This window comes from Protopterus annectens, chromosome 11.part0 (assembly GCF_019279795.1).
Source record: "Protopterus annectens isolate FY-2018-M chromosome 11.part0, PAN1.0, whole genome shotgun sequence".
In the NCBI taxonomy this organism is placed as follows: Eukaryota; Metazoa; Chordata; order Ceratodontiformes; family Protopteridae; genus Protopterus; species Protopterus annectens.
The window spans coordinates 1,337,257,512-1,337,276,694 of record NC_056745.1 but is presented as its reverse complement, the minus strand read 5'-3'; the positions used below and the strand labels follow the sequence as shown (position 1 = coordinate 1,337,276,694).

The following is a 19,183-nucleotide window of genomic DNA, read 5'->3' as shown; positions in this document are numbered from 1 at the left end:
TTTTACATTCCTATAAAGTTAAGTCACATGTTCTAAGGGTGAATCCATTCTGCTGGAGATGTACCTTAAAATGAGACCACATTTCTGTGGTGCACTCAAGGACTAATCTAACTATTAATTCAGCAGTTGACAGATGGCACAGATTCTACCTGATTAAGGATGGGAAGCACAGGAGCTCACTATTTCAATTTCTGCCTTAGAACTCAAAGATCCAGACATTAATCCTGACCTTGGGTTACCATTTGTGTGGACTCTGCATGTTCTCCACATTTCTATGCAAGTTTTCTCAGGGGATATTCTGGTTTCCATCTACTTCTAATAGACAGGACAGCTGTATGGCTACTCTAAACTATCTATAAATATTGCATTCATCCTTGACCTTGCGGTGAGGTTCATGACTTTCAAAGCATCAATGAGGGATCAGTTGACTTACTCAGTTAAAAATAAAATTTTTGAAAAAGGCAAGATCACGTCTATATTTGCAGCGTCTGTTCATCTAAAACTACTTCACATTGTTCTAGTTACAATACTTAAGTCTTATATTTTTTCAAATGCAAGATCAGCTGTAACTATAACTCCTGTTGTCCTGATATTTGGCAGTAGATTTTAGTGTGCACATGTAATTGGCTAGTCTGTCCAAGCCTTATTAATCTAAATTTATCTTTGAATATTTTCAGATCTTATTTATGATCACTCAAATAATTGTCACACTGTTATAGTCCCTTAGCATTCTTTGTGCATGGAATTGTTGCTGTTAACCTGATGGTATCTGCATATTTTAAACTAGGTTTCTCAGATGGTTTTCTGTCTCAGCCTCATTAAGACTGGATTAATTTAGGTCCTCTCTAAAAAGTGTTTTTAACCTTGTCTTTAGATTATTAAGAAGACTGTGCTTCAGTTGCAGAAAATATTTCAAGACAGTCTTCTTTGGAGCATGATTTGCTGGCTATTATGCAATTATTAAACGTTATATAATGTTAAAATAAAAATTATTTAAATGCAAGTGTTTTTGACAACTAAAAGATATGCTCTTGTTGTCTTTGTCTTTTCACTTTCACAAACTCTGCATTCTTTAGTGATATTGCATTTCTTCAGATCTTTTCTATCTCCTGCATTAAAATACAAGTAGTTTTTAGTTTTAAATATTCTTCATGTTATACATTTGATATTTAATTAATATTTTATTTAATATAATATTTTATCAATTCTACATTACCTTATTTTTATCAACTTTACTTCTTAATTATAACGTTAAGTGAAAATGCTCTATTATTTGTTAACTAGATTCCACTGAAATATATTCAGACTACTTTTGTACCTAGAATTCCTTTACAGTAAAACTGAAGGGTGCCCAGTCTTTATGACACATGGGAATTAGTCATTCAGTATCGAGAGACCCCCCCCCCCAAAAAAAAAAAGATGGCCTTTTCTGTAATACTGGATCTTCACACCCATATGATCCCCAAGCTATAAAATGAATGAGCCTACAACCCCCAAACAGCATTAACTATAAATTACAGGAACAAATTTTCCTGTTTTAGAAGATGCCTTCATTCCTCAGCCATTGAGCACAAAACAAGGGAAGTGCTTTGCTTATGATGATGATGGTACATTAAATTACTATAAGTATTTCAATGAATGGTCATATGTTGGCTAATTTTCAAAATTCTGTCCACCCTCTATTTAGAAGGACACCTCTGGGCTACCATGCTATGAAAAAATGTGAACAGTATTACTCTGTTCAAACAGGAAAGCTCTTTATGCAACTGCTGTATAATGCACATATCATGAGAAAGAAATAAATGCATTTAAGCTGAAACTACTGACCAATGCCAGGATTAGGACATTAAATTCATTTGGTAAACACTGAATCACTGTTGTCAGTTTTCAATACTCTCTCCTCAAACTGAAACAAATGTGGTAATTTCTTCAGAACTCCATAGACCGCATGATCCATCTGTATTTGGCGACCAAATGAAAGGAGGTGGAGGGCTAGGAGGTCTGGTTAGAGGCTATAAATGGTCCTAGTGAAATGGTCTTTAACAGTTCATGAGAAGGAGTGGCACAGACCAGGACTAGAAGGTCAATATTTTTATTTATTTATCAGAGACTAATTCGTTGACACCTGCACAGCCAAAAACATGGAGTAATATGGGTGTGGTGCTGCAGCTGATAGGGCAGAGTTAATGAGTAATATGGGTGTGGTGCTGCAGCTGATAGGACAGAGTTAATGCAAAGGCTAATTTTCACAAGGATAAACTATTTCTCTAAATGTGGACAAATACATATTCATACCTTAAATCTCCATATTCTCTCTTTTTCACTCACTCCCTCCCGTCTATCAATTTCCCTCTGCTGGCTTTCTCTCTAAATACACCATAAGCCCATTTTTCTCTCACATCATTTTGCAATTCCGGTTTGTATTATACTAACATACCTTTAATTCCTCTGTAAACTGTCTAAAATTTCTCTATTAAATCATTGTCATATAGCTTGTACCTATTCTTAACTAATGTTTTTATATTATGTCTAATTTGGTATAATTATTTTAACTGTATTTGTTTTTTTTTTGTTTGTTTTTTGTATTAGTTTTAAAGACTGTAAAATTATTATTCTCAAAATGTTTTGTAATACTTTGGGAGCTTTTCTCCCTGTGCCTCTGTTGAAAATGAACTCCTGTGCAATCAGACTTTCCTGTTAATCAAATGTCAATAAATAAATGAATAATTGAAGGGAGTAATTTTCATCAGGAAGGGAAAATACTGGAAAAGAGACACACCACTTTTCAGTGGCTGTTGCTACAGTCAGGCTTTCAATCTCAAACACATATGGTGAATCCTGAGGAAAAAATAAATAAGTCTTGGCATTCAGGATGGCTGTGGTATGATCAAACACACCTTGTCTTGTCTGGGCCATAACCTTTAATAAGTGAGCTGAAACGGTGCTTTCTGTTAATGTTTATACTCCATCTCAGTAGTGTTATATTAACTAATACATTTTATTTATTTTAGTTGACACTTCATGATGACTATAACTGGAAATAGTAAACATGAAGAGAATGACTTCAATCATGGAAGCTATGGGCAGTTTGGACTTATCCAATGTAATGTTTTCCTCTTTTCCTGCTTGTTTTGCCTAGAAATGAAAGCTTACAATGTTTATTTAGTATACTCCAGTCTTTTTATTAGCTTTGAAGAGTTTTATTTACATTTTTCTATTAGCTTTGAAGAGTTTTATTTACACTTTCGTATTCACCTGGAATTTTACTAACATTTATTAGTCCAGATGGTTATAAACTAGTACTGCCAGAATACTTTTTCACTTTTTGTAACAGGCAGATTAAAACTCATTTTCTTTTTGTACTGGTTTCTTATGAAATCAGTTATTTGTGCCATCAGCATCTTTAAACAAGAAAAGCATAACTCCTTACCAATCATGACAAAATTTAAAAGATGAAATTTAAGAGGATGCATGATTTTACATTTGCTCTTCACTTATGCCAGCTGGACAGTATATACAGGGGTTTTTATCCCACCTGTGACCATGACCTAAATAGGATTCTCTGATACCAGGAGTTCAGAAGAGAAGGGAAGGGTGGCATGATGTAACCATTGACTAGCTCCTCCATCTTGTAGGAGTATGACAGTATTACTGTAGCAGTACAACTCACAAATGGAGGCTGGGGAAACTGTTTCTTACTGCAGTGTATGCTAGTGAAACTTACTTCTACAAGTACTGGTGGCTGAGGATGCCCTGGAATGTGTGCATGAATGTCTGCTTCTAGTTAATTGCATGCAAAGAGTTACAGAGCTAGGAAGGTCTAACACAAATATCCACAGGCTCTCTCTATCCCAACAGATGTTTCACCATGTCAGTAGCAATAGGGTTGGCATTTCAAATGTAATGCAACAGGAATTATTGGGAGTAGGAATAAGGCTGTGATTAGATGGGATACCTTCTGTTCAGTACGAGACTTGCACATTAGAAATGTTGTTATAAAATATATTTCTCTTAACTGCTCACATACCTTTTTTAGTTGGGAAAACATTTTCATCAGTGAGAAGATCCTGGATGTATGATGTCACATAATCAAAGTAAAGAGGAGCAGTGCACTTCACCTTTTTGCCATTGTCATCCAGCCATGTATAGTGCCTGTGGAAAAAAAAAATAGAATACTTCCGTTTTTCATCTAAAACAAATACATACTCGGACATGTAAGCACAAAACATTATCATACCTATTTGACACATCCAGCATGTAGTCAGTAGCAGTACAGCTGCATGCTCATAGATCACCATCATTTAGAGTTTAGATAATTGGAGAGCATTTTCTTTGCTTCTTCTCAATTCACCTCAGCATTCCACTCATTTAGAGTGTTGGAATATACAAAACTCTCATTACTATACTTGAATTATTCTATCCTTGCTTTGAATGTAATACAAGAGCACAGAATATTTCTTCTCAGGCTTGTGTGTCTACTAACATAATATTAAATTGTGTTGGAGTCTGAAGCTATGGCATGAAGGCTGAATATGACCATGAAGGCTTTCATGTGCCATGTGGGAAAACATAGGATATGGAGGGCAATCTCTGCTGTTCAGTGCACTTCTTATATCCTGTAGGACAGTGTGTCAAGTACCTCAACTGGGGAAGTATGACAACCAGCTGAGCAAAAGTGACAGTTGTACGCTTACAATGTTAGCGGGAGTCAATTGTCGAATCAAGCATTTCTTATATCACATATGATTGATAAAATATTTTTAAAAGATAGTACATTAATTTGCACTGGAGTTGTAATGAAGAAATGAAAACAGATTGGAAAGACATTTTATACAAGTCTTTAAAGAAATTCTGGAATTAATTGTCAATGTTTTGTTAAATCTCTTTGGACAGAAAATTGTGAAGGAGCACAACATATGGTGCTACTTGATTCTCCAATTCTATGTTATAAAAGCTAAAACATTTTTATGGTTTATATATAATGGTAGTAATTGGAAAAAGTCAGAATATTTTTTTTGGATTTTCTTAAACATTTGTCATATGTATATGATAACGAATTTAATGCTGTTAAATGTAGGTCTAAATGTAATAATATTACATATAATATTTTTTCCTAAATCAAGACTTTTATTAATGATAATGGCATTCTGAAAATATTACAGTGAAGTAATGATGACATTTATTACATTTGCAACATATATTTTTTCAATTTTTCTTTTTATGCATTCAGTTTAATTGTCAAAATTCTTATGGTATTTTTGTTTTCATTATTTATTTTGTGGGGGTTTTACTTTTCCTTCTTTCTATATACTAGTTGAGATGCTAAATGACATTTGAAACTATGATATTTTTATTTAGTCAATTATAAAATGCATGCATTTAGTAGAGCAGTCAGAGCGGCTCAAAGAGAGCACACACTTGCTTTTGGTAAGTAATGATGCGTTTCCAGTGCAGTAAGTAATGATGCGTTTCCAGGGGTGCTGTGAATCTGAGTGAGGCATCCTTCAGATGAGACATTAAACAGACTCCATCTCCCTGAGTTTGGCATTTTAGAGGTGGTTAGTAAACACATTAGAGGGGGTGACTGGACAAATAAATTCCTAAGGGCTGAAATGAGATGGCAATTTAAATTGAATGCCACTGTTGCTCCTGGAATTAATGACCACATTTGTATTAGACCCGAGTTAAAATATAGGGCAACCAAACTTTAACATTTACTTAGTACCCCTTTAACCTCATATGTTGTATTAATTTTTATAACTATTTTTTTTTAATCTTTGTAATTGATGGAATGAATATTATTAGTCTATCAGTAGATAGGGTATGTATTAATGTATTTTATATATGTATTATTTAGATTAGTAAGCTTAATGTGTTTAGATCACTGTTTTTTACTACTGAGTACTGGAACTTTAATTGAGTTAATTGGGGACGATATTTTTTTTATAAAAGGGATGGGCAACTAACTTTTACTTAGTTCTGATGAAGTGTTATGACAAAAGCGCTTGACTATTTGTTCCTGTTCATGGATTATTTCCGTTTGTACATCTGCAGATATTGTTTTTGGAAGATTAAAGTTTAGGTTTACAACCTTGTCCCAGGTTTTTGGCTACTGTGAGTGGTTGTTCTGATGTTACTAGGGATTTTTTGCCAATTTCATACACCATTTTTTTTGTTTCATCCTTCAGATGAGACATTAAGCAGACTCCATCTCCCTGAGTTAGTGGTAGATGTAAAATATCCCATGGCAATTTTATTTATATATATATATATATATATATATATATATATATATATATATATATATATATATATATATATATATATATATATATATATATATAAAAAAAAAAAAAAACAGTAGAGGTTTTATTACATTTTTTCAGATATTTTATACCGTAAAAAATTTAAATCGATTTACACACACCTTTTTTTCATTCATATTTAAAATTATTTCAAGTTACCAACACAAAACAAATTAACTAGACAATTCTATCACTTTCATAATTTTTTATATTTGTCCACTACCCTCTTTCTTCCACAACTATCTTATTTTAGTTAATACACCATCCTTTTCTTTTTTCTTGTTATAACAAATCCTCGCATCTTCTTTTATACATCAAATATAGTGCCACAAACATTTATCCCATTTGTCAATATCAAATGTAATTACTTTATCATACTTTCCATATATTTTATTCATATTTATATATTAAAATTCTTCCCATCTATATTCACTTTTAAACTTTTCCCCATTTTTATTATTTTTACAATCCAAAAAAGTGCTAGTGTTTTGTTTCTTCTTCATAACATCTTTTCTTTCATCTATTAACTTACACGTCATATTTTCTTTAATAGGGTAACTTATCAATAAAATTTTCCTTAAAGAATCCTTTACTTCATAAAAAATATCAAACCTTTGGCTTCCTTTTTTCCCCTTTTTGATCCTTTTCTTTTTTTTTTTATTTTCTTCCATGGGTACACCAAAAAGCCCCTCCCCCAAATTACATTACATCATCATTTTCTTTTCCCATCAACATCGCTTACATTTGACTTCCATAATTTCATTTTCATGTTATTTTATCCTCTTATTTATTCATTTTCTTTTTCCCATTTTCTTCTCATACATATTTATGCTCTTCATATAGCATCTTGACTATCATCTCCTTTTCTCTTGTTTTACCTTTCCCATTACCCAAAATAAAGGCATACATTCAAACCACTTCCCACTTTTTAATAAAGGGCTTAAGGCTGTCCCAAATCTAAAATCTTTTTTCTATTTGAGTGGGAAACGTATATATTCTCACATATATGCTAGTTTTACTAATATGCAGATATTCAACATGTGTCTTTTGTCTGAAATGAGAAATAAATTTCCACCAAGCCATTTTTTTTATTTTTCCAGTATCTCTCTCTCTCTCCAACCACTAATTATATTTATAGTTACCACTTTTTTTTTTTTGCAAAATCTTTATTAACTTTCTTGTGACATAGATCCTATTTTTTATATCAGCAAATTCCTTACACTTCATTTTATTTGTAAAACCTTTTTCAATCCTTATTACAGCCTCATTTATCCACCCCTTGTTTTAGTTATTAGAACTAAATTATCTGCCTATGTCATATATATTGGTAACTTATCTTTTCCTTCCATCTCCCATTGTGTCTCCCTCATTTCATACATACATATCTGTACTGCTGCATTTATTACTAATACAAATAAACACATACTCATTGGGCATCTCAGGTTTACTCCTGTCTTAATTTGTTTACCATCCATCAATTTATCATAACTTATACCCATGAATTTTCATTGCATTTCTTTATTCCATTAATATTTTCTCCTATATCTTATGCCTCTAAAATTTGCCACATTGATTCACAACTCACTTTATCAAAGACTTTAGCTATGCTATATCCCATCATTACTTCTTTATTTTCTTTCAACATCATCTCTACTATTTCCTTCTCTACAATTTATATTTCTTTCACCTCTCATACTATTATACCATAGACCTATTATCCTACTAACTCATCCATTACTTTCTATATTATTTTGAAGCATTTCCATGAATATTTTATAGTCTGTATTCCTGAGTGTCACAGGACTCCAGCTTTTCTCCATATAAATTGTATCACTCCAGTACATAAGCCTTTGTCCATTATACCTTCCTTTATTCATTCGTTTCTTTAAACTTCTTCACCTTTATTAATTTTCTTTTAATAATCATGGCTTATACTGCCAATCCTGGTGCTAATTCATTCTTTTTTTCTTTTATCAGCTTCTTGGTTTCTTCTATTCTTATTTTCTAAAAACATCTTTACTTTTTCAAATCTATTTTTATTTTCCATTCTTCTTACCCATCCATTTCCTCCTTTTCATACATTTCCCATACAAATTTCTCTACCACTTCAATAAGATCATCTTGTTTGTTGTTTCCTTTATATTCTAAGTACCCATCTTTTCTTCTCTTGTTTTCCTTCTTATCCTAAATAAGAGGAAAGCTCCTCTTTCTTTCCTGTCAGGAAAAAAAATTTGCCTATATTATATCATTTTTATCTTTCTCTATTCTTTTCTTACATCCGTCCTTCTATTTCTCTTATTTTTTGACTTTTGTTTTTTATCTCAAGCATAATTCTTTGCAATTTCTTTAGTTTCTTTTTCTATTCTTTGCTCCATTCTTAAACATATTTTTATATGTATACAATGCCCAGTGTGCATCCAATTTTTATAAAATAGTTTCATTATCATATGATCCTTCTGTAATCTCATTCTCTCTCTCTCACACTTATTTCTTCTTCCTTTTTAAAATCTACAGTTAATATATTTATCCCTTTTCCCTACATTATTATTTCTCTGTTTTCTCCTATTCTGGCCCATACTGCCCTGTGATCTGAAACCTCTGCCACCATTCCTTCCCCTGTTATTTCTTTCACGTCTAAGTTTGAACTATTTAATTAATTTCAGTTTTAGAAATACCTTTGTATATCATAATCAATCCTCTTTTCCCAGTTTTCCACAAGGGGTCATGGTGTCATATCAGCTTTCACCACCTCTCTTGGTTCAATGCTTCTTTTCTATCTTTAACAGTCATGCCTGCCTGTTGTAGGTCTTCTTGAACACAGCGTATCCCTCTCTTTGCTAGAGTCCTTCATTTCATCTTGCCTTTTTCCTGTCAGTCCCAAAGTTTCTTCAGAAAATTTTTTTCTGCTTTCCTGCACATATGCCTGAATCACCATTATCTGCTCTCTTTGACCTTCTCAGTAATTGGAGCTACTTTGGCTTTTGCTCTGTCATCATTTCTTCATCTGTCCCACAGTGTGCTCCTATCACTTATTTTAGGCTCTTCATCTCCATCAACTCTAGCTTCAACTGCTCTGCTTCACTGCTTCGGTTTCTGTACTATACAGAATTACTGGTCACACCACTATTGTATACACCTTTCTTTTCAACTTCTTTGACATTCCTCTGTCATATACTACTCCCTGACACACTCTGCCAGTTGGCTGCAGTCTCTCAGATTCTAGCTTTTACCTTTTCATTCAGATTTCCTCTCTCTTCAACCATTCATCCAGGTATTTGAAGCTAGTAACTTTTCCATTTGCTGACATTACAACTGTCTCATCTGTACTCAGTTTCATTCTGTATACCTTCAGTAAGGGATAGGGGAATGAAAGGAAAAACTGAAGTTCTTATTCTGAGTCCGCCTGCAATGCCACATCACCTGCAAATAGCAACTTTGTTGAGTTGTCCCCTCTGACCTGTTTGCTAATGTAGTCCATCACTAGTATGAATAGCAGTGGGCTCAGAGCTTAACCTTGATGCACACCCACTCTCACTGGGAACCACTCTGAGTCTGAACAGTCCTTGACATAGTTTGCACTAATTCGGCCAATGTTTCTGGGGCTTTGATCCATCTCTGGACTGCCCAATTCAGCTTTCTTGTGACCTTGTCATATGCTTTCAAGTCTAGGAATGCCCAGTTGGACACTTTCCTCAGCTCTAGCTTCCTCTTGGCTATCTGTCTCACCATAAACATTAAGTCAGTTTTGCTGCATCCTGATCTGTACCCAAACTGCTCGACTCCCATCTTACTTGCTATTAAGCTACATATTCATTTATCAATCACCCTCTCCAGAACCTTCATTCAACAGGGGTTTGGTACCTCCATATTGCCCACAGTTTTGAAAGTCCCCTTTGTTCTTATACACGGGCACTAATATACTTGTTCTCTGGTCATCTAGAATATGCCTTTCTCTCCTTACCTCTGAGTACACTCAGGAGCCATTTCTTCCCTAACTCGTACATCATGATCACATCAACTGTGACTGTATCTGATTTAATTTTCCTTAGTGCTGTTCTAATGTCCCTTTTTATATTTCTATCATTGGTTCTTTCCTACTTTTAAATCTTCATGTTTTATTAATTATGTTACCATCTTAATATCTTATTTTCCTTTCCTCGGGTTATTGTTAAAATCTCCTACCATCACTGTTGAAATTCACTAAAGTAGTTGTCTTAATTTCTTCAAACAACTATTTTCTTCTCATCAAATTGCTATCCTTATAAATCACTCAATCTTATACATTTTTGTCTCATTCTTGTATCACTTATGACTACCCTTCTTTGTGCTAACCATTGTTACATCTAGAATTCTTATTTCTTCATTTTTAATAAGAATTTCTATTCCAGAGCATGTCTCATTTCATACTGACCAAGCAGTTTGTCACCCCCCAATACTACTTGCATTATTTTCTTTCTTTTTTATCATTTCTTGTGGCATCAGGCAAGCGAAAAACATAAATTTTTAATTTTTTACACCATTCTACCACCACCACCAAACTTCTTATATAATTTCTAATACTATTCACAATTAATGCTAAAATAAATTCTTATATCATTTTCCTTTTTTGTGTTTTACTGCTAAATCTTTTTTCTTTTCCTTCTCTTAAGTCTCTCATCAATTGATTTTTCACAATGTTGTTCTTCTCCTGTCTCAATCACACCATCTTCCTCCTCTTCACTTTCTAAAAATGCAAATCTGTTTTCTTCCTGTATATTAATAACCAAACTTTGAGTTGAGTTATTTCTTCTCTGTCTCTTCTATCTCTAACCTTTCTCCAGTATCCTCAACAATTTTCTATTATATGTCTTTCTTCTGAGTTTTCCTTTTCATGTACTCTTTCTTTTTTAATACGTGGCAGTCAAACCAGAAGAGTCCAAATTCTTTACAGTTTCTACAAATGGAAAAAGTTTTTTTGCTGTATTTTTCCTTTCCTCACATTGGCCACACCTACATCTGTACTAAATGATTTTCATCTCTACAGAAATAACATGCTTTCGGTTAGCCGCAGTACCTAACAAATCTGCTTTTACCAGTCACAATTACTGTATTTGAAATATGCTGAATTTTTCCATCCTTAACATCGCATTGCTATCCACATTTTCCAACTCCAAGTCCATACATTTATTTAACCACCTATTTTTTAAAGTTAATGTACTTTATTACATAGTGAAAGAAACAGTTTTAACTCGTGCTCATCCATATGTGAATTTCTAAACTGCATAGACCAAATCTCTGAAATAAACAGTATTTCCATGGTGTTACTGTTATTTCTGTTTCAGTCTTAGTCATACATTTTTCCAGTAAGTTAAAGCTATGAAATGCCACTTCATAAAAAATCTTCAGCTCCCAAATAAGTTAATGCTCTTAAGTCTTTAGGCAAAATAATACTATCGATGATAGTGTCACACCTGTTCACACTGCTGTCACGTTTACATTTTATTATTACCACTGGTCTTCTCTGTTGTTGAGAAACTGCAAATGTTTATCCCCTTTTAGTTCCTTCTTCCATTCTTCCTTGCCTTGCTGCATCTGCATAACTTCTTTCTTGTAACAAAAAAACCCTGCTGCAGAAGTAAACCCTGAAAACTTGCTAATCCACCAGCCAAGTATAACTGTATTGTTTTTCCTTCATGAGCTGTTGACTGTGTTTTCAATCTCCAACACACCAGCCAGAACTCCAAACACCAAACAAAAGGAAAAGCAAAGCTTTCAGGCAATTGCCCTCTCTCAACGAATACGTAAAACTGGACATTACCCCTTTTAAATAGCAATCACATGATACAAACAACCAATTAATGCTCAGGACTCGTTCTTAAAAATTCAAATATCTATAAAACTGGGTCTATATCATGACATCAGAAAAAACATAGATCGAATAGCATTTACATCGAAAATGCCGGTTATCGAAGTCACTCTTGTTGGGGGATGTAGCCCCCACCCCCTGCTAATTATATATACCAATGCTGAGATTGCACTACAGTGAGGAAAAGGCAAATTTTCCAATTTTTGCTGTATCACGATCTCACACACCTCGATGAAAAGCATTTCCGATGTAAATGCCGTTCAATCGCCAATCTTTTCGATTTGGTGATACAGACCCTATAAACTTACACAGACAAATAGAAAACATGTACATATAAAAATGCATATACATATAAAAATGCAGCCATGGCAAAATTTTAAAAACAATTAATATAAAAATAAATTTAATTACACATTCACAATCATTTTTCAAACTCATTTGTTTCTTTTTCAGTAATGGTTTATGCTGACAGAATAATTCAAACCCATTTTTTGACAGCATTTAATCTAATCCAATTATTTTCTGCAATTTCCATTTCAAGTATAATATCACCCCCTCTTATACTGGGTATAATTCTCTGTACAACTCTGAACTTAAAAGTATGTTACATACCCATTTCTTCCACGTTTTGCGAAAGAGTTATTAGCAACACTTTGTCTAATGTCGGAAAAATGCAGTGTATGTAAAACTCATAACCATAAAAAACAAATAAAAAAAATGCTACCACCAGCCATAACTGCAGACTCCAAGTTTAATGTTACAAAAAGTGTAATACCACCAGCCATAACTGCAGACTCCAAGTTTAATGTTACAAAAAGTGTAAAGTCGTTTTTTGTTAATATTAAACTTGGAGTCTGCAGTTACAGCTGGCGGTGTCTTTTTTTTTATGGTACAGAATTTAATAATGGGCAACTGATTCTAATAATATTTATAACCCTAACACTCTTTGGATTATACTGTATTAAATATTATATTCTTCCTGTGGTCCTTTGGTGAGTTAAGAAAGCTTCTTCCTTCTATCTGAAAAATTGGATCTTGTTATACCCTGTCTTTCTCTAGTAGCATATTCTAAGGCTTTGATTAATATTCAATATTCATATTCTCTTTCCTCAAACTTCTCCAGTTCCTTAACCTGTGTAATATAAATTCTTTCATCTGTATTTAACTTGGTAGCTCTTAAGAACTGATCTTTAACTATGCCCTTATACACATGCCTTGGATGCATGCTCCATCCATCCATGTATTATCTATTTGCTTGTCTAAATATTCTGGTGGATAATTCACTGCCTTCTTTTTTAATCATTACATCTAAAAAAATCACTTCAATCTGTATGTTTAGTTTAAATTTAAAAAAAACTTGTGTTATTACCTAAAAATTGCATATATTCTCAGACATACTTCATCACTTTTCAAAATTATAAAACATTTATAGTATGTAGCACTGTCTGTATATATGCTACTGACTGATCGATGCATATATTTCTCTTCCCACTCACTAAGGGCTATGATGGTGTATGTGTTATCTGACATTTCAACTCCTCTTCAAACAAATTACTATTCAAGACTGTTTCTAAAAGACATACAGTTTCAATGTCTGCCCCTCTAAGTACACTATTGCTACAAGATGTTTCCTAACTGCTTGAGCTCCATATTGACTTTGATATTATATAGCCAAATTCTGTTGACTGTGATTATACATCTCTGTTGTTGACTGTTTCCAATTTCTCAGTTTCTTCCTCCTTTAATACTCTCTCCATGTCACTCTATCATACTTCCTCTCCTTCCTTTGGCTCTGCATGGTTCTACCAGCACTTGTATCTTCAGTTTCCCATTTCCCAACTCTGTAACAGTTATTTCTTCTCCTTCACCTTCCTTCAGTATTTTTTCTCCTACATTCTCCTCCATCTTGAATTGCTGGAACTGCAGTAGCTGCCCTCCAGTGCCACTCAGAAGCTCCAGAGAGTGCTTCACTTCCTCTCCTCAAAAACAGTAGTGGAAGTCCCCTGGCGGCCTTGCCAAATTTCCCTAGTCAGTATGAATACGAACATGGGTCTCCCCTGAAAAGAGGGCAACAATCTAGTGGGATTAATTCAAAGTGTAAATAAAATAAATATGCTAAGAAAACAATAAGTTTTAATAGGTAATATATAATGTAGTTATATGTAAAGTTAATCTAAAATGAGTCACTTGATAAGTATTTTTCCCCCTTCTCCTCGATCTTTCATAGGCTTTTTCCTTCTTCTAATGTCAATATGCCAAAAAGATGATTCTCGGAAAATGATAGTACTGTGGCTAGACTACCCTCTAGGTGCATGATGTAAAAGCAGTACTTTGGGGGTTTCCATTATTTACAGGCAATCCTACCCCAGAATAGTAGAAAGGTTAATCATTTTCATCATTTATTAATCAGATAAGATAAACCAGACAAAAATAAACAAAGCACAGTTACTTATGCTAGTCTATTTTTTCTTTTATTAAATAGATTCCAATGTCTTGGATTCAAACATAAATGCCTGTTTGCAACATTGATTTTCGGATCTAAACCTGTAATTACTCCCTTAGAGCCATATAGTATGGATATAGGGAACAAATTAATATAAATGCACCTTCCTAATGATGCAGCCAAACATCACATTCTGCACTGATCAGAATTTTCTCACTTTCAGGTAGTGCGGGTTGTTCTGCATCACAGGACTAACCTCAATCCTTTTCTTCCTCATCTATGTTTAACCTTCCCAGGTAATTTCTTTTGGAGATCTTTTGTCAAAACTGCTCAACTTTGTACATTTTGGTGAAAGCACCAAAGGCTATTTCTCTGACCAGTCCACAATTCTGTTGAGGATTTCCAGCAGGCTCATTTGGTACCTTCTAGCACTACTCTTTCATTTTGTCATTTCTATCTGGTCCAGCTTTAGAGATGAACCAGTATGTTATGTACAATATGAAAGTAAAAAATACCAGAAGACCAGAGAATCAGCATTGTGCCCCTTCCCCTTTTTACTGGGCATGCTGACTTCACCACTCCTCTTCATTTTCAATGCGTGAATCCTTCCACTGATGTATTGACAAGCTTGCATCACTTCCACTCCCTCAGTCAGTTTATTGCCTAGCCCAAGAGGTTTTTTTTTTTTTTTGGGTGATCTGGATTGGTCATGCCCTGTTGTCGCCTGAAGGTATGCTGGTTGTGACCTATCAGATTACTAACTTTTAAGAAACCAGGTAATCTTTCTTTGATAAAATTGTGTACCAGGAAAGGCTGGCTGAGCCTTCCTCAAAGGTCCCCTTTCAGCAGCAGTCTGGAGAGAAAGGCTTTGGTTATAACAATAAAAAATAGGATAATTCATCCAGTATAGAAGTGGAGTCATATTCTTGGTGACAAAGTTATAGAGTTAAAGTTTTTTTTTATGAATGTAAATTAATATGTGGTCATATTTTGGCGACACAGTTACAGATTTTTACAGACAGAGGGTCAGTTTCAGGTCTGTATTGCTTCATCAAAATAGCAAACTGCTACTCAACAAACATTAGATTGCAAATATTCACTTAAATGAACATTCACATCTGCGAATGTGTTACATATAAGGGAAAGGAGGTACTTGACCAACATTCCCACTGTAACACACACCGCAGTATATAAAACTCACACAGGTGGAGGGCTGTACCCCCCAATATAACAACTCAGAGATCATACTACAGTGGGGAAAAGGGCATTTCCTCATGTTGGCCAAGTAACTCCTTTCCCTGTGTAACATATTCGCAGATGTGAATGTTCACTGTTTCATGTTCAATGAACAGCAACTCACTGAATTGTTATTTCAAAGTAATATAGACCCGGCAGTTTCACTTTTGTAACAAAATTTACAGGCAGTTTCATTTTTGTAACAAAATTTACAGTTGCTGTAAAATACAACAATGTATGCAATTTAGAATTAAACGCTAAATGTAATTTTATGGAGGTAGTGGAGAACACTATAGTATACAGCCAAACACATGTAGCAGTATCTTGTGGGAAATTTTCAGAGAGGTAAAGTGATACAAATGTAGAAATTTGGAAGGGCGTTAATGACATGAGTCAGGAGGAAGATATGTTAGTAGGTTAGGCTCATACCTCTCAACGTCTTTGGTCAAGAATTCTGGAAATAGCCAAAAATAATGGTGGGGGGGGGGCAAATGCCCAAAATCAGGGACAGGTTTTAAATACTACTCTAATTCATTCAAAGTTAAAAGAACAGTTTTTGCATCAACATGCATTTTCTGAATAACAAAGTATGAAATGTTAAAGTTTAGCTTTATTCACGGACTGTAATCCTTAGCGACATATCACAAAATGAAACATTTAATGAGGGTCAGGGCAAAAATGAGACAAAATCAGAGACATTCTGCAAAAAAAATTATGTTGAGTCAAAAGGTACATTTAGTATATGGTTTGGTAAGGGGTAAAGGCAGAAGGAATAAATGGTTAGTAGTTAACATAAGTCTAAAACAAGTGAAAAATGAGAAAAATCTGTCAACCAAACACAAACAAAAAGAAAAAATGACTGAGCGACAATACCACACCATACCAGTGAAAATATTAAATAAATCCAACAGTTAAGTGCTTTTGTCCTGTAGGACTTCATCAGAATTAAAAAGTAATCTACATACCACATCTAAATAAAAATGAGGTAATATCATGCGATCAGATCTAACCAGTTAATTTAATCATTTAGCACTCTTTAAAAATAACAAATACATCTTTATAGGAACTGTTGTTATTATACATAAAACTGCTAAAATGTATGTTAATGTAAAAAACTTCCAATTGTTGAAATAACTAAGTAAATAAATACATTGAGAAATGAATATATGAAAAGAATAATAAAACCTAGCCGTGTACAATCAAAACTTAGCAGCACGTAATTTTAAAATGCTGTCCTAAGACAAGTTTACTTTACAATTACAGCAATCACGCAGACAAAGAAATGACACAGGGTTATGAGAATAGCTTGTTTATTATTTTTAAAGAGTGCAAATTTATTGTTAAAATTAACTAGATAGATTTGATCACATGATATTACTTCATTTTTATTTAAATGTGGTATGTACATTACTTTTTAGTTCTGATGAAGGTAACATAAGTCTTCTGTCTGGACTGGTCATTAAACAAAGGCACTAGTCTAGCAACAATACTTACACAAGGTGCAAATACAAGTCTTGTCTAATAGTTCTTAAATACACCATGCATTTAAAGAGTAATGTGCTAAGTAACATTCACTTTCACCAAGACTTCCACTGCTAGAAAAAGTCTTTGGCAATACCTTCAGACACTGAACCTAACCCACTTTGGCTTTGTCAAGGGAAGATCATGCCTACTAAACCTGGTGGACTTCTTTGAGAAGGTCACCAAGGCAATGGATAAGGGGAAGATTGTGCATACCACCTACCTGGACAAGATTAAGGCATTCAATACATTATCCCACTCGAGTATACTTGACAAACCCCCAAACTGGGCATAAACCCCTTTATAACTCACTGGATTGCCAGCTGGCTCACAGACAGGACCCAGGAAGTCAGGAATAGTGATACCACTTCCACTAAGAGACTGGTCACCAGCGGACTACCTCAGGGCTCAGTGGTAGGACTGCTCCTATTTGGCATCTACTTCTCAGAGGTAAAGGCTAATGTCAAGGGCCTTTGACTGACCAAGTTCACAGATGACTGCATATGGAAGGTATTATAGATTACCCCATGACACAAACATCTTACAAGAGAGTCTAACACAGATGAATGACTAGTGCCAAAGTCATGGACTAAAACTCAATGCCAAGAAATGCATTATAGTGCCTATTGGGAAAACTGCCACACAGGCTAATTACTCCATCGATAAGATACCCCTAAGAGTTGACTCAGTAGCTAGGGATCTGGCCTTTGACCAACATGTGGCCAAGGTAGTAAGAAAATCACTCTGTTTCCCAACTTACAAGTAAGGGCATGGCACCCAGGTCCAAGGAAGTCACACAGTGCCACTTTATTTGGCCCTTAACAGACCCATCACTGAGTATAATGCCCTCTTTGGCATGCTCCTGACCAAACACCCAGAAAGGTTCCATACCAGGAGATTCCAGGGTATAAACATATTGTCTTATCTGTATCACATTAAAGCCCTGTTTGTACACTATGTCTCCTAGGTTACTGAGATGCAGTCTATACCTGGCATATTCGGCATCCTCAGAGCCAGCTCTGATGGACCTTTTTATAATCTGCAAAATACACAGCATCACAGCCACTAGATCAAAGGATTTAAATTTTGCTTGTGATATAAATAAGACATGTCGGTGAGACAGAATTGTGTCTCAGAGGATCCCCATGTTCTGAAACAGGCTCCACATCCATGTGAAGCTGAGTCCATCTCTAACCCTATTAAGTGTAACCTTGGCCAGCTGATGGGAAATCAAAAATTCACCCCAGGTCTGACCCCCCCCCATGTCTCTGTTAGACAAAGGCAAAACGTAATGTCCAAACTAATGCACACCTCCACATAACATCTGGAAACTTCCTAACTAACATCCCACTAATAAATGCCCATGATACATAGGGACACAAGTGGGTTGGATTACACAGCTAGGTTTATAAAGGCCCTGGTGGTGATTGTCAGCCTAGTATACAACTATGAATTTATGAACCTTTTTGGTATGTAATCCAAGTCACAATGAATAAAATCATTTTACTGCTTACTGACTCTAATCAGGCAAGTCTAGACCTCATCTATCAGGACTTCAACAGTCCAAAGTGCATATCCTCCAGAACTCCTATCTCTGAGGTGACTGTTCCAGCTTCAGTTTGCCTCATCTTGGCAAAAAAAAAAAGTTCCAGACTTCTGTAAATATACTGCAATTCCTCTGACTTTAAAAAGTCACAGGAGAACAGCTATGTACTACCTTGGCTGCAGATATCTGACTTTAAAAGGGCCAGTCAGTAATTTTCTGCTTCCATGTGTTTTCCCCATAAGAAGGTCCTTTTCTCACTCAACAAGATTACTGCTGTTGATAGTGCT

The 19,183-nt window shown here is 34.6% G+C and overlaps 1 protein-coding gene across 2 annotated transcripts in view; it reads right to left on the bottom strand.

The window, feature by feature from the left end:
• The window catches only part of LOC122815843 (MOB kinase activator 2-like), a 586,795-nt gene that overhangs the window by 21,391 nt on the left and 546,221 nt on the right, over positions 1 to 19,183 (bottom strand). For both annotated transcript variants that reach the window (XM_044088657.1, XM_044088656.1), the window contains exon 5: positions 4,028 to 4,152. In XM_044088657.1, the coding sequence (XP_043944592.1) occupies positions 4,028 to 4,152 (125 nt within the window). The remainder of the gene's footprint in view (positions 1 to 4,027; positions 4,153 to 19,183) is intronic.